At 42.9% G+C, this 25,677-nt stretch overlaps 1 protein-coding gene across 3 annotated transcripts in view; it reads right to left on the bottom strand.

The window, feature by feature from the left end:
• The window catches only part of LOC111080969 (proline-, glutamic acid- and leucine-rich protein 1), a 51,116-nt gene that overhangs the window by 7,193 nt on the left and 18,246 nt on the right, over nucleotides 1-25,677 (bottom strand). Inside the window, exons 3-5 of one of the 3 annotated variants that reach the window (XM_022376860.2) lie at nucleotides 18,508-19,042; nucleotides 18,259-18,438; nucleotides 8,312-8,419 (exon numbers count right to left, since the gene is read on the bottom strand). In XM_022376860.2, the coding sequence (XP_022232552.2) occupies nucleotides 8,312-8,419; nucleotides 18,259-18,438; nucleotides 18,508-19,042 (823 nt within the window). The remainder of the gene's footprint in view (nucleotides 1-8,311; nucleotides 8,420-18,258; nucleotides 18,439-18,507; nucleotides 19,043-25,677) is intronic. The other 2 variants (XM_022376861.2, XM_022376862.2) reach the window with 2 other exon arrangements.

The raw sequence follows: 25,677 nt of genomic DNA, 5'->3' as shown, positions 1-25,677 counted from the left end.
AAACATTAATTGTAAAGATGATATTGATAGGTCAGTCGAAGCATTTGTTTCCTCAATGCCACTGGCGGCAAAACACTCAACACCAATATTAGCATCTAATAAACTTTCCAACAGCAGTCCAACTAGCAAACGATTCCCACTGTGGAAAGCAAAATCAGGCGTATGTCCACCAATCGAGAGTGAATCACCTTTGCGTACACAAACAGGAGAGTGGGCTCGCAGCAACAAAGAGAAGGCAAATACATTTGCCGTCCATCTAGAAAACGTCTTCAAACCACACCCAGCAACAAATAGCTTTGTGCTCCCACCAACCAACAATCCCGAATTCCAATCAGGAGAAGTCACAAGGGTCATTAAAGACCAAATCTCGAAGCAAAAGAAAGCTCCGGGCCACGATTTCATCTCCCCTAAAATGATCATAGAATTGCCGAGCTGTGCAGTGTATTTCCTTACTGTGATATTCAACAGCATGATGAAATGGGGCTATTATCCTCAAGAATGGAGGAAATCAGTCATCACAATGATCCATAAAGCCGGAAAAGACAAGTCCAAGCCATCAACATATAGACCTATCAGCCTACTGCCTTGCCTATCAAAGATATTTGAAAAGCTGCTCCTGAATCGTATCAAACAACACCTACACATCAACGGTGCCATCCTGACTCACCAATTTGGAAAAACACGAAACCATTGCTAGCAGACTGGCGCATACACTTAAACGAGCAAAAGTGCAAGCATATCACCTCTACCCTAAACAGACAAAATACCATACCTTGGTGTTCATCTGGATACTTACTTACTTGGCGTAAACACATCGAAGCGAAGAGAAATCTACTTAAATTTAAAGCTAGTAATCTACATTGGCTAATAAACACCCGTTACCACTAAAACTGGAGTACAAAGTACTTTTGTACAATGCAGTTCTCAAACCCATCTGGACATACGGCTCCGAGCTATGGGGGTATGCTTGCGTTAGTAATTTAGAAATAATCCAGAGAGCTCAATCAATGATTGAGAACTATCACTGGGGCACCATTGTACATACGGAATGAAAAATGTAAATGTAGGATCAGTTAAAGATGAAATTGCCAAAGTGAAAGCAAAGTACCAGGCCAAGCTTCAAGCCCATCCTAATAGACTTGCGCAGTCTTTAACTTGGCACACTAGCCATATACGACTCCGGCGAAGAGACCTTCCCACCCAGCAATAATACTTAGCTAGGGACGTGCTCTAAGTAATTAAGTGTAATTAATTAAATAAATATATTAGGCTAAGATTTGTATACTTGTCGTAAGTCTCTAATAGGAAAGATTCGATAAATAAAGTCCCGTAATTAAAAAAAAAAAAAGTTGTAGACGGCTGCATTCAGAGTGGGGCACCGCTTCCATGGAGAAGGGCGCGCGCAGAGGCACACCTCCAGTTGGGGTCCTGTCGCACCTCCTGTGGAATCTGGTGATCGACGACCTAAGCAAGAGATTAGGAGAGCCCCAAAAATAACGGTTAATAGGATTCAGTATCAACGCGGACAAGACGGACCTCATCCTCTTTACCAAGAGATACAAGGCGCCGGCCTTTGTATTTGACTGTGCCGTCTCGTCCCGTTCCGATATTCACTTGTCATGCCAGCTGATCGAGCCGTCAGCTGTTGACCAGTGCACGGAAGCGGATCAACAAAAAGCTCCGGCAGAGGGCGCAGCTCGTGACATCTGCATACGTATATCATGAGATCTAAATGGCGCCAGCATACTACGGCGGTCACGACGACACTGGATAAACTACATATACATATATACACAAGGATGTTAGGTGCCCCCACCAACAGATGGCGCCAGATGCAACGGCGGCAGCCACCGCCCTGCAGGAAAACAGAAGTCTGTGAACCTTGACTTAGCAAGGCTCATTGGGACCCCAGCCCAGTAAGGTCTCAACTATGGTATACAGGAAGCCCCGTTATTGAACTGTCGACATCAGGCTGACGGCTTGCAGTATTCTGGCACCCGAGTAAGACGAGTGACATCGTGCTGAAATGGCTGCTGGGGTAATGCTGCAGCTTCCCCCGTCCCGTTAAAACCTTGGCATGCCATAGGAAACGCTTGCTCCCATCGCCACCCACCTGGCCGTGCAGGCCCAGTTGACAATGTCCTGGCTAAAACTGATTTGGTTCTGAACCCCAGACCCCATGAGGGCTGAAGTCAACCCTTGCGTGGACTTCACTCTAAAGATAGGCACCCACGGAAACTTTTAAGGTAACTGCACGCATGGAGAGCAATAACGGCCCTAAAGGGGGACCCATTTACACAAAAATGAATACACCAACCACAAACAAAACCGGAAGCAAAGAGGAAGACCAGGAAAAGACATTTACCAAGTCGCGAAAAATGACGCGAACACCGCCCACGGGATCTGAGCCCCCCGCAATACTGGAGAACAAGGGCGAGCTGGAGTCCGATACTCCAAAAAGATGTAGAGCGTCGGCAAGCCCGGAATCCCCACCGAGGAGGACACCATCAAAAAGGGCGAAGGGCAATGCACCTTCTTACTGGACGCAGCTCAACAAGTTGGGAAGCATCCTAGACTAACTCATTTACTTGGTAAATGAAAAGAGTCCCATCGTGAGGACGATCAACCGAAGAATGAAGGATTCATTGGCCCAAAAGAAGCATTTCCAGGTTGCAGTCAGCGAGAAACTGCACGAAGAGGAACAGGCAGGCGCCAGCTGCACGAAATGCCTGGAAAGACATCGCGTGGAATGGAAGGAAATTGACGCCACCGACCCACGGAAGGAGTAGCAGCCGAAGCCCGACAATCGCCCCGAGCGTTGCCCCGCAGAAAAACGCATGGCGGAAACCAGACCCAGGCTGTCCGAAACACCCCAGCAGAGAACACGGAAGAAAATAAGCGCAAAGAGCCCAGAGCGGAAGCGGGTGGTGAATCAGCCCGGGAGAGCACAGAGGCCAGATGCACTGGTCGTTAAGTGCAATGACCAGGAGTCATAGGCCGAGTCATACTCAGGGAAGTGAAGTCCGATAAAGCGATCCTCGAGTTCAGAGACTCGGTATCCGCAATTCGACGGACCGTGGCAGGGGAGCTCCTACTGCAGATGGGGAAGCACGGGGACGGCGCCACTGCAAAACTCCTCAAGGCTGTCCAGACGAAGGTGGGAAATATTGCTGAGGTCAAGACGATCTCCGAGAAGGTGCTGATTGAGGTCTGGGATATATCGGAGTGGACGAGGCCGGAAGAAGTGCTCGAAGCCATCTTTGCCAAGATCGACGGAGACTGGCCGACCGAGTCAGTTCCAAAGCTCAGGAAAGCATACCGCGGAACGCTGACGGCGAACATCCTCCTACCCAGAGAAACAGCGGACAAGTTGCTGCATGAGGGCATGAGGGTTCGCATTGGATGGTCGATATGCCGAATCCGGCAGAAGAACGAACCCAGGAGATGCTTCAAATGCCTAGCATTTGGCCATATCGCGGCAAGATGCAGGAGTAGCCACGACGAAACGAGCAAATGTTTCAACTGCGGAGGTACGCAGCACAGCTCGAGGGACTGTAAGCAGATGCCCGCCTGCATCTTATGCACAAGAGCAGGACTAGAAGGTACGGCACTTGGAACCCTAAGTAGGGCATGCCCTATATATGTCAAGGCAGCAAAAAACACACACAATAATGGCAAATGGCAAAATTAAGTTCCTGCAGCTTAATTTGAACCACTGCAGAGCGGCACAGGACCTGCTCATGCAGACAGTGAGAGAAGAGGATGTCGACGTCGCCATCTTGAGTGAGTCACACCTAGCGATGCAACCAGACGTATGGATACAAAATGCAAACGCAATTTACGGAGGAGCGATTTGAAGCTGTGGAACTCCGCCACAAGGCCTAAGCGACCGTCATACGTCAGCTGGGTATGTCAGAGCAAAGATTGCCGGCATCCACATATACAGCTGCTACATTGCCCCGAGCATACGACTGGAAGAGTTCGCCAACATACTCGAAGACCTAACAGAAGATGCACGCAGTCGTTCCCCAGTGATCATTGCTGGCGACTTCAACGCATGGGCTACCGAGTGGGGAAGCACGAGGACGAACGCACGCGGAAGCGTCCTACTTGACGTGTTCGCGACCCTGAGCATGGTGCTCCTGAGCAACGGAACTACCCAAACGTACACTAAGGGTGCCCGTGGATCGGTAATCGACGTCACATTTGCCAGCCCCCAACTAGCACGGTGTGCCACCTGGAAAGTCGCAAGTGAATATACGCATAGCGACCTCCGGGCCATAACGTGCTGCATAGACGACGGACCCACCAGACGGACCAAAACCATAAGGCGCACAGCTTGGAAAACGGAGGATATGGACACCCAGTGCCTGCTCCTCATGTTCCGGCAAAGCAGCGAAAACATCCACGGAAATGCAGAACAGCGGGCAAATTTTCTAGGGACAGCAATGGAAATTGCCTGCGACGCCGCCATGGTAAAGAAACAAATGGGAGGAAGGAAGCGAAAACCAGTGCACTGGTGGTCGCAGGATATAGCGGATCTGCGGAAAGGGAGCCACGCAAGACGCTGCTACCAGATGAGCATGAAAAGGGCAAGACGGAGACCACAAGACCCTCAAGCAGCCCAGGAAGATGCAAAAGCACACGCTATCTACCACCAACAACGGTCTCATCTCACCAAGGAGATCAAACGCAGCAAAACGAACTGCTGAAGGGACCTCTGCAAGGAGTCTGACCTGCAGCCTTTTGGCCTAGCCTACAAAATGGTGATGGGCAAGCTAGCGCGCAAGGTAATGCCCACCTGTCCTGAATTATTGTCAAAAATCATAGATTCACTGTTCCCCACACAACAGGAACTAACCTACGTGCCTCAACATCGTTAGATCCCCACACCTCCACAGATCGGTGCGGAAGAGCTTCTAAATGCGGCTAAGAGCATGAAGACCAGCAAAGCGCCGGGGCCCGACGGTATACCCGCCATAGCAGTCCGGACGATAGCCACAACATACCCGGAAGCGATAGCGAAGACTTTTAACCAATGCCCGCAGGAGCAACTCTTCCCTACGGGCTGGAAGCTCCAGAGGCTCGTGATTCTACCAAAGACTGGGAAGGACCCCGAAGACCCGGCTGGATACAGGCCTCTGTGCATGATCAGCGTAACGGGGAAGCTGTTCGAGCGAATCAAATTGGATAGAAGCTAAAATCGACAGCCTACAGGGACTATCTGAGCTTCAGTTCGGTTTTAGGAAGAGGGAAGCACAACCGTCGCGATCAGAGTAGTGGAGGGTAAAGCCCGCGAAGCCATAGCTGGGAAGAGATGGCACGGTGGCACCAAGAAGTACTGCCTGGTAACTACACTAGACGTAAAAAATGCTTTCAACTCTGCATGGTGGCCAAACATCATCGCCGCCCTCTCCAGACTTGTTGTATCTGAGTACCTGGTGAGCCTAGTAGTTAGCTACTTTAAAAACAGATGTTCGACACATCGACGGGACAAAAACGACGGCAAGTTACAGGAGGCGTTCCACAGGGTTCTGTTCTCGGCCCGCTTCTGTGGAACGTCATGTAAGATGGCATGACTGGACACACCAGCCGGCTGCAGCTTCGTTGGCTTCGCAGACGACATTGCGGTGGAAGCGGTACAAAAAAACCCTGGAAAAAGTAGAGGAAATGACAAACGAGACAGTCAGACGAGTGATGTGCTGACGCCTGGCAGCGTCATATGGACTAGACGCATAGTCCCGGACATAGGGCCCTGGGTGAGTAGAACTTTTGGGGAGACTAACTTTTATCTAACGCAGCTTTTAACAGGACATAGATAGATACATAGATTTAAATGCGAGTCGGATCCGTTTTGCACACACTGTGCACGGACCATAGACCACGCTGAACATGTATTTTTTGTCTGTCCAAGATTCTCTGCTGATTGGGAAGAGCTAAGCCTAGACATTGGGAGGCCATTTATAGTCAATGACATAATGGATATCCTACTTAGCTCGCAAAACAATTGGGATGCCGTGAGCACCTACGCTGCAGAGACCATCCAATCCTTGCATCGCGCTGAGGGACAGCGCAATCGAAATTCAAATCCTAGATAGGATCAAGTGACGGCTTTCATGCCATCTCCCCTCGTGAAGTAATACTTACCGGTCGTACCACGAGAGGGATACGGAGAGTAGGGGGGTTTTTAGTGGGTGAGGTACTTCCAAGTCCCACACTTATCGGCTTTCAATGCTTTTCCATCCTATACATACAAAAAAAAAAAATAAATTCTCTATCTAATATACTAGAGCTACATTTCGGTGGTGCCGACTCTGCTGTATGGAGTCTTAGTGTGGTGGCAGGCTACGGAAAAGAAGACATACAACAAGCTAATGGAGAACTCTCAGCGGCTGCCACTGCTCTGCATCACACAATACTCGGAGTCGACCCCCTGGACATCCACGCTCAACTGATTGTAGCAAAGGCAGCACAACGCCTAGTCGCAGTAATCAACATGTCGCTACAAGGATTCGGGCACAGTTCGATGGGCGGGTCCAACAAGTCAAGGCTATCAACGTCACCCCTGATCAAGTAATATGTTAGAACAAAGTGGCATTTTCATCGCAGTTAGGGCCGTGCAAAACGATAGTTTTTTTACTGGTTCAATACAAGTTCATGTACTTTGTACTTAAGACTCCATGCACAAAAAAATTATTCTAAATCAGACTTACAAGCGCTAAATTCAGGCAGGCTTCGATTTTCACATTTTGCGCTTTACGTTGTCAACCAAAATGCTTACTTATCGTTTTTAAGTACTCTGTATTTAGAAAATTTTTGTCATCCATATGTTTTTATTTTCCCATATATTGTTAAGAGTAAACGAGAAGGAACGTGTGAGTCGCTTATTTGGATGCGACTCTACTTTTATACACGTACTCACTCAGTATATAAATTTGTGAGCTTATGATTTATGTAGAATTTAAAAATATTTTACATTACATCTGTTATCTACATCTGCATTTACAATGTCGATTCAACATATAAAATGTAAATTATACATACACAATGTAGATTCTACATTTCCACAAAGGTCTTGCATTGCATAGGTCAGTAGCGTCAATAGCGCCGGAGGAGGTGGGGGCAGCAACATCAAATTAATTTCCTTATTCAGGCTATAATAATAATCGAACTGATTCAGATTCGCACCTTTGTGAAGGCGGAAAGGGGTGGGCCGAAATTTTGAAATACACTTGTAGCAGTGTGATATCACAAGAATCTGGAAACAAAATTTGGTTTTCTAGCTCTTATAGTCTCTGAGATCTAGGCGCTCATCGTGAGAGACAGACAGACAGACGGACAGACAGACAGACAGACAGACAGACGGACAGACGGATAGACAGACATGGCTCTATCGACTCGGCTATTGATGCTGATCAAGAATATATATACTTTATGGGGTCGGAAACGTGTCCTTCTCTGCGTTGCACACATCCACTTTTACCACAAATCGAATATACCCCTTAACTCTTTTTTGAGTACGGGTATAAAAAAAAAATTTTACATTTTACATTTTTTTGCTACATCTGCTATCTACATCTACATATACAATGTCTATTCTACATCTAACATGTAGATTGTACATTTTCCATTCATATTCTACATCTCCTCCGCTAGGGGTTGCTCGCGCACTGAACGCGGCAGAGTGTGCGAGCGAGAAGGAAAATGAGTTGCGTTGCGTTGTCGTGAGCTGGAGGGGGCAGGGGAAGCGACTGAAAATTAATTTCTTAATTCTGGCTATAATTATGATCCGATCTGATTCAGATTCGGCAGTCTGGTAGATATGGGCATTCTCTACGATAATGCGTTTTTAGTTTTATCGTATCTTTAAAAATGTGCCTGCCACAGATTTTCGTCCTTTGTTGGGGCGAAATTTTGAAATACACTTGTAGCAGTGGGATATCACATGAGTCTGGAAACCAAATTTGGTTGCCCTAGCTCTTATAGTCTCTGAGATCTAGGCGTTCAACCAAACTTACAGACAAACAGACAGACGGACATGGCTCTATCGACGAGGCTATTGATGTTAATCAAGAATATATATACTTTATGGGGTCGGAAACGTTTCCTTTCTTGTCGTTACACACATCCACTTTTACCACAAATCTAATATACCCCTTAACTTATTTCGAGTACGGGTATAAAAATTTTGATCAAATTTTGGCCCAGCCTAACATATAAAGAAGTTGGTTTTATGTAAAAGTTAAAAGAAAAAAACATACAAATAAAACTTAATTTATTAATGTATTTAAATGTATAAATTATGACTTACACAAATTGTAGTTTGTTTCCTTCCTTTAAAAGCAATTTGGTCCTTTCAAGCGAATCCAATAAAATACTCAATATAATGCGAAAATGCATCCTGAGATGGGTGTGACATCTTGAAACAAATAATAATAATCAAATAATTATACAGTAGTGTACAGTCAAAGGAAGTGACTTTTGTTTTATAAAGTTGGAGTATGTTTCTCAGAAAAAAATCGTATTAATCTTAATCTTATTAATCCGATGAACCTATTGGGCTCTGAGGTGGCTCAGAAAAAAATCTTATTAATCTTTATCGTATTAATCCGATGAACTATTGGGCTCTGAGGGGGCCCACCAGACGGGTCGCAGGTTGCGGATAGCGAAGGTAGGTCAGCTGTGAATAAGCGGGCATCCCAAAGAGAAGCAACTAGGTTGGCTCTGAGGGAGAGTACCGAAAATAAGCAGTCCCGGACAGCAAGCGGTTGTTCGTGAAGCAGCAATACTGACGATGCGCTTGTGGTGCCGTCTCTCATAAGTAGCTCTCACGCTCTCATCCCTACACACTACCAGCCCTCACCATAACCCCAACACTCACCTCACACCGGACCGGACTAAGGTGTCACTCGACCCGTGCCAAGAATCAGCCTGGCTGGGGGCCCGGTATAAAAACTGGACCAGTCGGGAACGGAGAGCTCAGGGACTTGGCAGCCCCCTGTTCTAATGATGCTGTTTAGAGGAGGATACCAAATGTATCAACTTTATTTACAAGAAAACGTCACGAACAGATTAATGTACATATATGTTTGTTTATTGCTAATATGCCTGGTCGTTAAGGGGACGATGTGTCAGGTGCGAGTGCTACGTCAAGACTCCTGCTAAGGGTAGGCGGGCCGAATTTCCCGTGTGCCCGAGACGGAAGGGGTGTGCGAAGCAATGCTTTGCGGCAGTACCGCGCAGCCTTGTCCTATCATTGCCCAAATACTGTATGAGACCCTAACATCAACAATTTAATTTAAGTGTAGCATAAATAAAGAACTGAATACAAAAAAAAAAACATATATGTTTGTTTATTGCTAATATGCCTGGTCGTTTAGGCGACGATGTGTCAGGTGCGAGTGCTACGTCAAGACTCCTGCTAAGGGCAGGCGGGCCGAATTGCCCGTGCCCTAATGCAAGCGAGAGAAAGATAGATGAAGAGAGACCCAGACTTCAGCATGAAGCCACCAAGGGAGGTTCCTCAGCCTAAAAGGCAACGCTCCCAGGAGACGCCAGGACCTGCTGCAAAGCGCTCAAGGGTCCTGGAAAATATATCCTTAGCACAGATTGCCAAAAAAAGGACACTTATTGGTGTCCGGGATAGAGGCAGTGGAGATAGAAGGATTCCAAGAAACCAGTGAAAGTGAGTGGAAGCGGAATTGGCCGACCGCTGCTTCGAGCTGCTGGAGAAGGACCCTGGCCCACCCCCAGTCTGTAAGGACATGGGATGGTTCCAGGGAAACACAAAGATAGTAGCCTGCGAAGACGAGCGCTCCGTACAGCTGTCAAAGCAGCGGTAGCGCAAGTCGGAGAGGTCTACCCAGGGGCGAAGCTCGTCGCGGTAGACTGGAGCGAAGTGCCCAGTAGTTTATTTACGTGCCCGCCTCAATAAAGGAGCCGGAGCGCATCCTCAAGATGCTGCAGCGATACAATCCACACCTTCCTACCGAGGACTGGAAGGTAGTGAAAGTTGAGGCGACACAGGGCCCCACAAACCAAGTAGTGGTCATCCTCAGCAAGGGGTCGCTGGCCCCGATCGAGGCCGCTAAGAGTGAGCTGAACTTCGGCGTCAGCTCGGTCAACATCAAGGTGTACAAGTCGGACGCAGCGAGGCTCGAGGCCCGTCCTGTTGACAAGCCAGTCGAGCAGGAGGTGGCCTCGGAGATCGAAGCACCCGATGACGAGCTGGGGCCGGAACAGGAACGCTTGGTTTCAAGCGGAGTCGACGTAGTCCTAATCCAGTTGCCTTGGGTGGTAGGAGGCCAGGTCTGTGGATTAGCGACGAAGGACTACAAGCTTACCGCTGCCGAAACGGAAGGTAAAACTCGTACCTGCATACTTGCAAAAAGACACCTAAATATCTTTCTGCTCCACAATTTTAGCAACGGCGACAACACTGCGGCTAGCCTAGAGATACAGGGGACACACCTAAGACTGGTGTCGTCATACATGGCCCACGAGGAAATCGATCCTCCAAGTGACCTCGTTCGCAAGATAGCCAGCGACAGCGAGATGTCGAAAAGAGGCCTCATAATAGGCTGCGACGCCAACGCTCACCACACTCAATGGGGGAGCTCGGACACAAATGTAAGGTGTGAGTCAGCTTCATCCTAAACTCGAATCTGGTTATTTGCAATCGGGGGAGCGATCCTTATAAAAAACCGGCAGGAGGTTATCGACCTCACTTTTCTGTTTCACAAACTGTCAGACATAACTAAGAGTTGGAAAGTCCTAGAGGACCACTCCTCTCTGATCATAGGTATATCGAGACAGTCCCCTCTCTAGAAAATCCTAAACCCACTGACTACATAAACTCCAGGAAAGCCAACTGGGATATATATAGTTAAAAAATGGGGGAACTACTTCCCCCTTAGCACCAAAATGCCCGGACACTCAAGATGTTCTTAATCGTCTAGTGGACAATTTCACGGAAGCATGCAAAAAATCCTTCACGGCAGCATGCCCCTCAACCAAACCTAGGGGGAAAAAGAAACCTCCCTGGTGGTTAAAACAAATAGATATCCTACGTAAAAGCTGCAGGACTCTTTTCAATAGAGCCAAAAGTCACAACGAGGAGGAACACTGGGCAAACTACAAGAGTAAGCTAGCCCTATATAAGAGTGAAACTAGGAGAGCAAAAAGAGCCTCTTGGCACAAATTCTGCTCTGACATTGAGGAGACGTCGGAAGCCGCAAGGCTCCGTAAGATCCTCTCAAAAACAACCCCCTCGGTGGGGTACCTCAAAAGAATGGATGGTACGTGGACTAACTCTAGTGAGGAATCCCTACACATTCTACTCTATACACATTTTCCAGGGTGCACAACCATCGAGCCGGCAGATCCCCCCAACAGCCCGGCAACATCGATGGCGCACATCCTTACAAAAAGGAACATCAATACAATACAATTACAATAAGCCGGAGACACAGCCATTAACTGGTTGCAATGCATCTTCAGGAAGATACTGGTAGTGGAAAAAATTCACGCCTGGCTTAACTCTAAAATAGTCTTTATCCCCAAAGCAGGGAAAGCCTCACACTCAACCCCGAAAAAACTTCAGACCAATCAGTATATCGTCCTTTCTTCTCAAAACCTTTGAGAGACTAGTCGGGCTACATTTGAGAACAACCATAAATCCTCAGTGGCTGTCAGGCGCACAACATGCCTACCGAAAGGGAAAATCCACGGAAACGGCACTCCATGAAGTAATCTCGACGGTAGAGAAATCCCTACACATCAAAGAATACTCCTTAATAGCTTTCCTAGATATCGAGGGAGCTTTTAACAACGTCATACCAGAGGCCATCACAGAGGCCCTGACTGACCTGGGGGTGGATCGTCACATGGTGATGCTCATTTATCAATTGCTTACATGCAGGACGGTGACTTCATCAATGGGATCGTCCACTCAGTCAAGGTATGTCAACAGAGGCACCCCGCAAGATTCTGTGCGACCTGGAAGGGTGGGGGCTGCAAAGTGGTGGCATACCCGGACGATGTTGCCATCATCTTCGGTGAAAAATTCCCTCAAACACTGCGATCTAATGACTGCAAAGATCACGCGACTGTCTGAATGGACAAAGTCACGTGGACTGGGAGTCAATCCCTCGAAAACGGAACTTGTATTGTTCACAACCAAATATAAAGTTCCTCCTCTCAACCCCCCAATACTAAAAGGATGCAGGCTCTCCTTCAGCGACAATGCCAGATACTTAGGGTTGTTAATTGACAAGAAGCTGTGTTGGAACCTGAATATCAAAGCCAGAGTGAAGAAGGTCACGATAGCCCTCTACACTTGGAAAAAGGCCATTGGCTTGAAATGGGGCATGAACCCAAGCATAGTCCAATTGATATACCTAGTAATAGTTAGGCCAATACTACTCTACGGAGTCGCAGTGTGGTGGCCTGCTCTGTCAATAAAGAACATCACTAAACAACTGGGCAAGGTACAACGAACTGCCGCCCTATGCATCACTGGAGCCCTACGCACCACACCAAATGACGCGCTAAATGCCATCCTATGCCTCCAGAGCCTAGACCTTGCAGGCAGGTGTCACATCACACCGGTCACGCATCTATCCTAAACGAAAACGAGATCGTCCCAACAAAAATGGGCTACTGTGTTCCGAGGGAGAACATAGTACATACAAATTCCTTTTGAAAAAATTATCCCCCACAGAGACAACTGGCTCGAGGGACCACCTGGCCCAGACGGAGCCATACAACTCTTCACAGATGGCTCAAAACTGGACAACAAGGTCGGTGGGGGAATCTACTCCGAACAGCTAAACATAAGACACTCTTTCAGGCTTCCAGATCACTGCAGTGTCTTCCAACAGCCATATGCGTGCCGCAAGTAAACAAAATGGACAAACTCGAAGAGGTACTCAATGCTGTAATCCCAGCTAATGAGTATAATATTCGCACATCCAGATTTGGAGTCTCGCGCATTTATGCAAAAAACTCCAACGTATTTCGAGCAGTTGTTGATACGCTGACAAAACAAAATTGTGAGTTTTGGCACCAGGGATACGCCGTTCAGATTAGTGATTCGAGATATACACCCCAACGTACCATAGCAATTGATTGAACGCACATTCACTGATAATGGTTTCATAGTCTTGAATATATATTGTCCCAGGAAACAAGAAACAAGACAAAACATGTTTTACGTTAACCTTAAGAAGACACCAAATATTGCAGAGGCACTTAAAATAACTCAAATTGGAAGACACAGAGTAACGGTGATGAAGGCAAAGCATGGTAAAGAATTGGTGCAATGCTTCAGATGCCAAGACTTTGGGCACACGCGAAATTACTGCCTTGAAAAGCCAGTTTGTGGCAAATGCTCAGGTGACCACGCTACTGGATCAAAGTCCTGTGAGCTAAGTCTTGTCGAAAAATCTATATGTGCCGATTGTGGTGATGACCACCTATCTAGCTTTAAAGGCTGTAAAGTTAGAATAGAGCTGAGTAAGAAACTTAAACCAATGGCAAGACTACCAGAAAATGGGTTGCCAAGTAATAACAAAAATAAAACCCAGCCAGTCACGACACAATTCATTTCAAATGCGATCGTTAGGAGTGGCTGTTCCTATGCAGACATGATAAGAGCAAGCCAAGAGAAAAATAACAACGGGCTCATCCAGCAGGACAGTTCCCGGTCGTACGAAGCTAAAGATCAACAGTTAAGTGGGAAATTTAAAATATTGGAAAAAGCCATAAGTGACCTAAACTCCAGAATGGACCAAATGTTTAAACTTATGCAGGAAACAATGGAGGCTAACAAAGCATTTCGTGACCTGGTACAATTGCTTATCTCGAAATGACTAATCCAATATAAAAAATCGGATTTTGGAATGCACGAGGACTAGTTAAAAGCAATGAAGAGCTCAGACTTTTCCTTAGTGCCAATGAGATAGATGTAATATTGATAACTGAGACACACATGCCTCCTTGCCTGAAAGTATACCTGCCTGGATACGACCAATATTACGCTAATCAATCATCCCAGTGGAACCTCAAAAAGTGGTTCAGCTGTTATTATAAGATTTTCTATTGCGAATGAACCATTCATTCTCCAAATGCGAATGCACTCTTACGGCTGAAAAGGAAAGTGAGAAGAGAATACGTAAGAACGGGTGATACTCGTATCCATGAAATATACAAAAGATTGTCAAATCGAGTACAAAGGGTACTTGCAAAAATCAAGCAAAGAAAAATTGATGATTTATTGGGTAGTGCAGGCCCGGACGTATCCTTTAACTAAACCCTTTGGAAACTTACAAGTCGTTTTAAAAGAATCGTTGTCCCGAAGACTCCAATTAAAGATCCGACAGGTGGCTGGTGTTACTCCAGTGTGCAGAAGGCGGAAGCTTTTGCAGATAGTTTAGAGGAAAGATTTAAGCCATTTAGCTTAACGTCAGCCGTTACACGAAGGGCTGTTGAGATACGATTGGAGCTCCCTTTTCAAATGTCCCTGCCAGCAAACCCGGTTACACTGCAAGAAGTGGAACAGCAAATAAGGATCCAAAAGCCAAAAAATCCCTGGTGAGGACCTTCTGGACAACAGAACACTAAAGCTACTGCCTAAAAGAGCCCTGCTATTCTTAGTTCTGCTCCTTAACAGCATACTTAGGATAGGTCACTTCCCAAATAGGTGGAAGACTTCGTTAATTACAATGGTGCCAAAGCCAGAAAAAAATCACACGGAAGTCGATGGATATAGGCCAATTAGTCTCCTCTCAGCGATGGGGAAGATAACGGAAAGGGTGATCCTAAACCGGATCCTAAAACTTGAATCTGTGGTTCAAACAATTCCGAAATGGCAGTTCGGATTTCGACAAGGCCATGGTACTCCAGAACAACTACACCGTGTGGTCAACTTCGCCCTGGACGCAATGGAGCAAAAGATGTACGCAGTTGCTCTATTCATGGACATACAGCAAGCTTTTGATAGGGTATGGCATGATGGCCTGCTCTTTAAGTTGAAGTTCATTTTAACACCACAACTTTACACGCTGGTAAGTAGCTTCCTTAAAGACAGAAGCTTCAGAGTGGTTGTTGACGGAGTGAAATCCTCGAAACGCCCAATTAGCGCAGGCGTACCACAAGGTAGCGTTCTCGGTCCCACGCTATACACACTATATACAGCCGATATGCCTACCTCAAGTGCAATCGCCGGATTGGAGGACGACAATGTGCTGATAGCAACCTACGCCGATGACACTGCAGTGATGACCAGAAGTCCAAATATTAATCTAGCTACCGAAGCCTTGCAGCAATACGTGCGCAGATTTGAGGAATGGGCTTTTAAATTGAACATAGGCATAAACAGCAACAAATGCGCAAACGTCACATTTACTAAAAGGACACAATCCTGCAGTGGCATAATGATGCTGGGCTCAACCCTCTCGCACAAGAGGTCATATAAATACCTAGGTATCATATTGGACAGGGGACTTAACTTCAAAACCCATACAACTATGGTTCAAAGGTCGGTTATGGCTAAGGCAGAAAAGATGGCGTGGCTGCTTGCGCCCAGGAACAAACTACCTCTACGTAGCAAAGTGGCAATATACCAGTCCATACTAAGTCCCATATGGAAATATGCACTCCAAATATACGGAATTACTGCTAAAAGCAATCTAAGCAAAATAAGAATTGTACAATCAAAAATATTAAGGAAAATAAGTAATGCTCCCTAGTACATACGCAATAAGGATATTGAAAGGGATCTAAGGGTTCCTAAAGTGGGTGATGTAATGCAACAACACGCAACGAAATATCTGCAACGCCTTCCTGATCACCCAAACGCTCTAGCCAGACGTCTTACAAATAATCCAAGAAAGGGACGACTTAAAAGGTGCCATCCACTGGATCTCCCTACTAGAATCCTCCCATAACTAAATTTCATTCCTAATATTGTACAGTTAAATTGTAAAATGTAAATATGTATGTAATATGTAAGAAAATTTCCTGTATATATCATTTTCACACCGTGAAAATTAGTTTGTTTTTTCCCCTAAATGTATAACCTGATTAAGCTGCCATAATAGGTAGCAGTAAGCTTGTTTTTTCAAAATAAATACACATTTCAAATTGTAAAAAAAAAAAAAAGGGTCTTCCAAGCGGAAGTCATAGCGATCAACGAAGCTTTGAGTTGGCTTTGTGAAATTGCCACTACGGCAATCAAATCGCTTAATGCGATAACAACGAGCTCGGCTACCGTAGCAAACTGTCGCAAATCTCTCCACGAGATGGCTCTTCAGTTTGTTATTAGCATAATATGGGTCCCGGGCCAAAAGGACATTGAAGGCAACTGCAGAACTGGTACTACAATCCCCCTTCTCCAAGATAAGGAGGACATTTGTAAGCACATTATAAAAGAGAACTTCAAGCTACTAACAGGCAATAGGTGGCAAACTGTACCGCAATGTCGCATAACTCGGCAAACATGGCCTAGTATCACAAAGAAGCGCACCACTGAGCTCTGCAAGCTCAATAGAAAAAGGTGCAGCTCAGTCATAAGCTCCCTCACAGGACATTTGCTAATAGGCACCCATGCTAACAGGCTGGGTACCCCCTACAACGACTTCTGTCGTAGCTGTAGAGTGAGGACGAGGAAGAAACGGTGGAACACCTAGTCTGCTCCTGTCCGGCTCTCAGTAGGAGGCTACAATACGTGGTAATGCGTTTCATGTACGACGTATCAGACATGTCTGCTATGAGTCCAAGAATGATCGCAAACTTCACAAGGGCATCCAGATGGGACTACTGCTGACAAAGTGTCTCACAAGGGAAGAGGACATGATCCACGCGGTATCACAACGGGCCGTAACCGGCCCAAGTGTGTCGGGTTCCTGGCGATCCCGACAACCGCCTCCACCTTACCTAACCTAATCTTATACAGAAAAAAAAAAAAATAATAATAAACATAAATATATAAAGGCATAGCGACATATCTACGCGCGACATATCTACGCGCGACATATCTACGCGCGACATATCTCCGCTCGGAGTTTGGCGTCATATCTCCGCGTGGTCTTAAAAACGACATATCTCCGCTAAATTCTGCGCGGACACACATATGTCGTTTCAAAAACGATTTTTTCGTCATATCTCCGCGCGGAAAATGTATGGGCGGAGATATGTCGCGCGGACTTATGTCGTTAGCCCAATATAAATATATCTATTCTATAAATTTGTAGAAAAAAAATCTGTGTGTAACCTATCTCTGCAACGCGTGCACCAAATTGCTTGCTGTTTTTTAATGATAGCCAAATGGCATGGCTTGCACTAACAAATTTAGAATTAAAAAAATTTTACATTTTAAATTTTTTTGCTACATCTGTACAATGTATATTCTACATATAAAATTTAGATTTTACATGTACCATTTAGATTCTACATCTCCTCCGCTAGAGGGCACTCGCGTACATAACAAGGCAGAGTGTGCGAGCGATGAAGAGAATGAGTAGCGTGGTATCTTGCTGGAGGAGGCGGGGGAAGCATCTGAAAACTAATTTCTTTACTCTAACTGTAACAATAATCCGATCTGATTCAGATTCGGAAATCTGGTAGATATGGCCATTCATTACGATACTGTCTTTTTAGTTTTCTCGTATCTTCAAAATTGTGGCTGCCACAGATTTTCGTCCTTTGCGGGGGCGGAAGGGAGCGGGCGAAATTTTGAAATACACTTGTAGCAGTGTGATATCATATGAGTCTGTACACAAAATTTGGTTCCTCTAGCTTTTATAGTCTCTGAGATCCAGGCGTCAAACAAGACGGACGGACGGACAGACAGACATGGCTCTATCGACTCGGCTATTGATGCTGATGAAGAATATATATACTTTATGGGGTCGGAAACGTTTCCTTCTCTGCGTTACACACATCCACTTTTACCACAAATCTAATATACCCCTTAACTCTTTTTTGAGTACGGGTATAAAAAAAAATACCTTATCAATACGAACTAGTTTAGAATTAAGTGTCAATAATATTTGAAAAAAAAGACGAATTCAATTTTTTTGTAATGTATATTTAACAAAAAAGGTATTTTCTTTTCGTGGTAGCAACCCGCAAACATAAAACTAAAAATATTGTATAATTTTATTTACTAAAAAAAACCAAAATAGGACAAAAAAAAATTGATCAATTTTTGGCCCAGCCTAGTATACATTTTAGACTGATTATATTATATAGACTTACATGTCAATCAAAACTTCTAGAAGCTCCAACAACTTAATGTTCATTTGCGGTAACAATGCTTTAAAACATACATAATCCATTTTAGGATTATTTGTATTATTTATTTTCACATATAATCCACGTTGTATAAAACACAAAATTTGTTGTGTAAAAATTAGCTTCTTGTCAGGGAACGGATTGCTACAAAGAAAATATTTTGAGAAAGAAAAAACATTTACGCATATATTCTAAAATATCGGTTCTCCTCACCTCAAGGCAATCTTTAAGAAATCGACAAGATTGCAAAACCGCTGACAAACTTGTGCAGCTCGTTTTACTGGATCTTCTGTCAAATGCATTTTAAAATGTTCGAAGGGATTTGCCACAGCTGCACCCACAAATATTTTCTCAGATATTGGAAATGTCTTGTTTATAATTGAATAAAGACTCCCCAATAAAGTCATTTGGTAATCTCGCCATTGATTTTTATCATTTTCAACTCCATTACTGGGAGAACCGCGTACTTTTTGTAATAAGAGCCAGCATTCACCGGTTTGAGAGACAATATCAAGATTAGTGCTGTCTAATAATTTTATCAAGAAATTTTCAATTGCAGATTTTCCAGATTTAAGACTCCTTGGATAATATTTCAAGCATTGCTCGACAGTGTGAAGGGCAGATAGGGTGCAGAAATCGTCTTCAAGTACCGCATTTAGAGAAACCTTTTCGACCACTTTAAGGATATTAACGGATCCAAATGCTTTTGACAAGCTAAAATCACATTGGATATTTTTTATGAGTAGCGCTGTAAAATTGATTTAAATATTATTTAATTTTCATTATATTAATACTTATTGTGAAACCAGAAGGAACGTGTGAGTCGCTTCTGTGGACGCGACTTCACTTTTATACACGTACTCAGTCAGTATATAAATTTATGAGCTTATGATTTATGTAGAATTTTAGAATTAAAAAAATTGCTGCATCTACTATGTATATTATACATCTAACATGTAGATTATACATGTACCATTTAGATTCTACATCTCCTCCGCCACCGGGCACTCGCGTACATAACGCGGCAGCGTGTGCGAGCAAGAAAGAGAATGAGTAGCGGGTCTCTTGCGGTAGGAGGCGGGGGAAGCAACTGAAAATTCTGGCTATAATTATGATTCGATTAAGATTCGACAATCTGGTAGATATGGTCATTCTCATTTAGTTTTAGCGTATCTTTAAAATTGTGCCTGCCACAGATTTTCGTCCTTTGCGGGGGCGGAAGGGAGCGGGCGAAATACACTTGTAGCACTGTGATATCACATGAATCTGGAAACAAAATTTGGTTGCTCTAGATCTTATAGTTTCTGAGATATAGGCGACAAACAAGACGGGCGGGCGGACGGACGGACGGACGGACGGACGGACGGACAGACAGACATGGCTATTGATGCTGATGAAGAATATATATACTTTTTGGGGTCGGACGGAAACCTTTCCTTTACTGCGTTACACACATCAACTTTTACCACAAATCTAATATATCCATTTACTCTTTTTGAGTACGGGTATAAATATGTAATTTATAATAATATAATATAATTTAATGGATAATAATAATATAATAACTATAATAATATATTATAATAAAGAATAATAATATAATAAATATAATAATATAATAACTATAATAATATAATTAATATAATAATATAATTAATATAATAATATAATTAATATAATAATATAATTAATATAATAATATATTATTTATAAGGTATGTACAATCAAAAAATTTAACTTATATTCGGGGGTGTCACAGATTTTTAAAACAACTGAGTTCAAGTTCTTTCTGTCTCGGTTATTTTCAAAACATCTGTTCTGTAGCTGGAGATTTGGTTAATACAACTCTTAAACACACATTTCACATATAGAAAGTGAAACACGGTTGTAACTAGTCAAATTTCTAGTAGAATCGGCATTCGTTGTCGGCGTACAAAACAGTCTCGAACTAAAAACTTGCAATCTTTGTACATTTGACTAAGCCAAAATTTGAACAACAACAGACAAATGTCATTATTAGCCCTCAGCCGCATATGTTTTGTGTGCTACTAAATTCTTTGTTATTATTCAGTTTGATCAGGTATCTTGTGGCTTTCTCGTTAATAATGTCACCGACTGAGGGAACTCCAAGGTTTTTGGCGATGTCTCTATTACGGACATACCATTCAGCACCAGAGATCTTTTGGAGGGTCTTGTTCTGAAACACAAATATCCTGTCCAGGTTCGTTTTCGCTGCGACACCATAGACCTTATATATGCGGATCTTGTTGGCCAGGCTGAGCTTGTTGTTTGGCTTAAGAAACCAGTAGAGTTTTCTAGCCTTGCTTTCCAAAGCGCTTCTGACCATACTTGTGTGGCTGGCAAAGGTCAGGCGGGTGTCCATCGTGATTCCCAGATACTTATGTTCCTACCGCTGCTCCAACATCTCGCCATGAAGAAAGAGCTCAGGGCACGTTCCTTTCCTAAGCGTGTGTGTCACTACCACACACTTCTCAGGGTCCACACTGATATTCCCACCTACATGCCCAGTTCTCAAAACATTTAAGGTACCGCTGGAGGTTTTCAGTGGCGTCGTCAACGCAGTTGGCCCTTGACAGAACTTGTGAGCCACCCGAACGCTAGAAGATTGGTAAGTTGCAGAACCAGGCGAAGGTTAAACCGCATCCATCCGTCCGCCTTGGCCACCAGGAACATATAATTTCCTATTGCACAATCTCCGTTGTCGTCCGTTGGTCCCGAATTTAACTTAAAATAGTAAATAGAAATTGTCCCTGACCCTTAACAAAAGTTGCTAATCAACAGTATCAGTACGTTAAGTAATTGTACTTTATAGTCTGTGATAATTGTTTACAATAAACCTACATAATGAACCTTAAAAAAAACGAGAAGAAACGTGTGAGTCGCTTCTAGGGACTCTACTTATACCCGTACTCAGTCAGTATATAATTTATTGAGCTTATGATTTATGTAGAATTTTAAAAAATTTCACTTTTTAAAGTTTTTATCTACATCTACAATGTTTATTCTGGCTATAATTATGATCTGATCTGATTCAGATTCGGCAATCTGGAAGATATGGTCATTCTCTACGATGCTGTTTTTAGTTTTATCGTATCTTCAAAATTGTGCCTGCCACAGAAGTTCGTTCTTTACGGGGGCGGGGCGAAATTTTGAAATACAATTGTAGCAGTGTGATAACATGAGTCTGGAAAAAAAATTTGGTTGCTCTAGCTTTTATAGTCTCCGAGATCTAGGCGCTCATCAAGACGGAAGGACAGACAGATATGGATATATCGACTCGGCTATTGATGCTGATCAAGAATATATTGAGTATATAATATACTTTATGGGGTCGGAAACGTTTTCTTCTCTGCGTTGCACACATCCACTTTTACCACAAATACAATATACCCCTTAACTCTTTTTGGGTACGGGTGTAAAAAAATAGATGACTCAATGATGCATTAACATGAATTTGACATCATTAACAGTGCAATTAAGTTTGTGCTTATAAATAATTTTTATTTAAACCAACATCAAATTAAGATCTGAAAAATTGGCCAGGGTAACAAAAAGTAGTGATTTGCTACGAACAGATGTGGCAGCCCGATTTGGCTATCGATAAATCTCGGTTAAACATAACAGAGGCCTTTTTGTGTGAGCTGGCACTAACGCGTGGGTATAACAGCAGTAAATTTGGTGCTTAAGAGTACAAAGAATAAGCAAATTCACAAAAGTGGATTCCAGAGCGCCTTGAAATGAAAAGTATGACTTTTTGCTGAAAAGTAAAACGCAAAGTGAATGTGAAAACCGGAGCCTGCCTGATTATGTTCGCTTCAGCTTTGTACTTGATTGCCCTTCTAAGCGCTCTCTCGAAGTTCGCTCTACGTTATCTAAGACTCTACGCAGCTTATCTATGCTGAGCGAATCTGCGCTCAGCAATCGGATCTGCAATGCAAAGGGAAAGCAAGACTACTTGCAATTTTGATGGCATTAAAGAACATACATTTGAATGTTACGTCTTTGCTGGGTTCTTATTTATTCGAAAAAATTATTCGCCCGATTAGGGATTTTTAAAAATTGGGGACACCGACGTGATCATATGAATTGCAGTGGCAACCAATTGAACAATCATTTTTGGGTTCAACAATCGCAAGCCTTAGCAGTTTCTCGGCGCTTTGAGCCCAATTCGGTGTCAGAACAACCACACTAACTACATTGCTGGTTACTCCTTTCCCCGTGTTGCGAAAATTCTATCAGTGCAGTGCAGTGGGTAGTTCAGTGAACTCACCAATACACATAAGCGCATGCAAAGTGGAATCGGACAGCTCGCACAGCTGCACAGTTACGCCCATTAGCTGTAATCTCTTTGCTCGCGGTTCCCACTGATATACAGGGTTTGTTTTTTTTTCTTTCGTGCTAATTGCTTTAAACCATAACTTGGCAGCACCTGAGCCACAGTATTGATTCCGCAGAGTGATTTCAATTCATTATTGATAACCACAAAAATAACAAATGGTAAGGCGAGCGTGCAATTTTGGCGGCTAAGAATACAGAAGTGAATGGATTAAACATTAAAATTCAGAATCAAATCGTTGGTACACTGTAATTATTCAAATCTATTGACTGTGTAACAAACGAAGATGAAGCAACTAATTATCCTACTGAATTTTTAAACTCCTTGGATGTGCTCAATTTAGAACTGAAGGTGGGCTCGGTAGTCATCATGTTTCGAAATCTAAACCTACCATAAACTATGCAATGAAACGCGATTGGTGATAAGAAAACTGATGAGTAATTTGATTCACGCGATACTCAAAGGAAAATTTAAAGATGAGTTAGTCCTAATTCCGAGGATTCCAATGATCCAAAAATATATACCTATTGAGTTTAAACGAATTCAGTTCCCGATTCGTCTTGCCTTCGCCAATAAATCACAAGGCCAATCCTTGACTGTTTGTGGTCTATACCTAGAAAAGACATGTTTTTATCATGGCCAGTTGTACGTGGCATGTTCAGATGTCGGCAAATCATCCGCTCTATTTGTTTTGCGCATGAAAAAAAAAATGTAGTATATTCCAAGGTTCTTCAATGAATAGCTGATTTCGATTCTTGAAATTGAAACTACATATCTTTGTTTTATTATCACTCTGAAGTTTATCTGAAGGGTGTTAAATTGGGGCGAGACGAAGTTCGCCGGGTCAGCTAGTGTTTATATAAACAAGATTTTGTTCAGAAGGAAGATGTCTAGAGGGGTCCGAATTAAGGCCACGAAGTGAAAAAAGGGGAAACCTTTTTTGAACGGACTCAATCATAATGCGGAGACAAAACGCAGGAACCATATTCAAGGATAGGCCGGACAAAGGATACAAATAAAATTTTAGTGGTATAAGGTTCGGTGAACTCCTTAGACCATGAAGCCAAGGAAGCCTCTGGCTTTATTCGAAATCGCGGATGTGTGGATGTGTTATAGCACAGATTAGGTACAAAGATAATTCCCAAGTCAGTAATTTTGTAAAGGCGTTTTAAGGAACAGTTGTGAATATTGTAGTCAAAAAGGCTTGCTGCGATGGAATGTCTTGACGTTAAATTTGAGGGCGTCAAGATCGGATTGGACACATAAAGGGTACGCGGGGACGCTATAGGAGAAACATAACTTCACATCGTCCATGTACATAAGTTCTCGGGAATGAGTTAAGACTTGGGGAAGATCATTGATGAACAAATTAAACAACAGAGGGCCAAGATGGCTATCCTGAGGTACCCCAGACGATAAAGAAACAGCCTTAGAGAGAGAGTAGGCATTAATCCAGAAAATAAGTTCAAACGGAAACCCTAGGAGATATAATTTAGTGGTAAGGAGATTATTATTTACTGAATGAAAGGCTTTACTAAAGTTTGAGACTGCTTAGCGAAACATTCATGCACGAGGTTGAGAATTCAAGGAGGTTAGAAGAAATAGATCGACGAATAGTGGCTCGTTTTATGAAAACTCGATGCAAGAGTCGGATATCGCATTGTTGAATTTGGCAAAACTTTTGTAACACTTCAATTAGGAATTGATCAAGCTATTCAAAACCAGAATTTTAAAATTTACAAAATTTTTTTAAGATTTATAACACTTGAATTTGAAAGCTTAATATCTTTCAGGCGTTAAGCTGCAGATACAACAGGGTCTGATTTATAGCTGCATTTGTCAGCTTTTCAGAACTGCAAAGTTCTATGTAACCAGATATAAGATACTTAAGTTATGTGAAAAATAGAAGCACTACCTCTGAAAAAAAAACCATGATAAAAAATACCAGATTTTAAAAATTCTAAAAAAAAAAAATGACACCATAAAAAAAATAAAGTACTACAAAAATGCTTAAGTCCCGAAATCTATTAGAAAAAGTAATTTGGTTCACAGCCTAAATAAAAAGTTCAATTTTGTCGGACCATTTTTCTGTTTTTGAAAAAAATGAAGAGAACCGTGCTTAAAAGGCAAAAGTTAATGCTTTTTCCTCAAAAAGTACTCAAGCTAGGAGAACATTTTTTTCACATGGTATAAATGCATAAATTTTAGATTAGCCAAGCCACGCCCCCTTTCTAAATACATATATGCATATGCCTTTAATTAAATATTTTTATATTTAACGAAGCCCCTATTTTCAAATGGGGCAACCATTTCAGAGGAATGCACGAATTTTAAGTCCGGAAGGGCTCTCATCCGGGAAGCTAACAGCAAGTTGAACAAATCTTCGTTTTGTCGCTTTTCTTATGAACTATAGGTGTTACGCATTTGCTGGGAGAGCTTTTCTTTCACAGTTTTAAAAACGTTTCGATTACATATCTATTTCATGATTCAAAACCCTAAATAAATCGATTGATCAAATTTTTTACTTGACGTTTTTTGGACATTAACTTTTCGTGCTATCAGCTCAAAAAGTGCAAAATAAATAATTTAAAAACCAAAATTTATTTTTTTTAAATTTAACTAGTAAAATGTATTAAAAATTAAGATTTGTTGTACAAAAATATATTTGCATGTTGTTCAGTTTTATTTATATTTATTATGATGGTTTTAAGGGTAATAAAACGAAATTTCGAGTTAGACTTTTAAACTTTTTTCTTTTAAAAATGTATTTTAAGAATTGCAAATATATGTATGTATTAAATTTCAGACTTATGCCTAGCCGGGTTCAAAAGTTATTAATTTTGCAACGTGTTTTGAAAGCCACTGTGCGAGGTTTCACAAAACCGTGCTGCGATTCAGAGAAGAAGGAAGAACAAAAGTGTTGTAGCTGGGAAGTAATAATTTTTTCGAAGTGTTTGGGAATGGCAGATAAATTAGAAATCGGTAATTAGAAAATCCGATTTAGACCCCTTTTTATACCCGTACTC

The sequence above is a fragment of the Drosophila obscura genome, unplaced genomic scaffold, assembly GCF_018151105.1.
Source record: "Drosophila obscura isolate BZ-5 IFL unplaced genomic scaffold, ASM1815110v1 contig_36, whole genome shotgun sequence".
In the NCBI taxonomy this organism is placed as follows: Eukaryota; Metazoa; Arthropoda; class Insecta; order Diptera; family Drosophilidae; genus Drosophila; species Drosophila obscura.
This window is presented reverse-complemented; position numbering and strand designations above follow the sequence as displayed.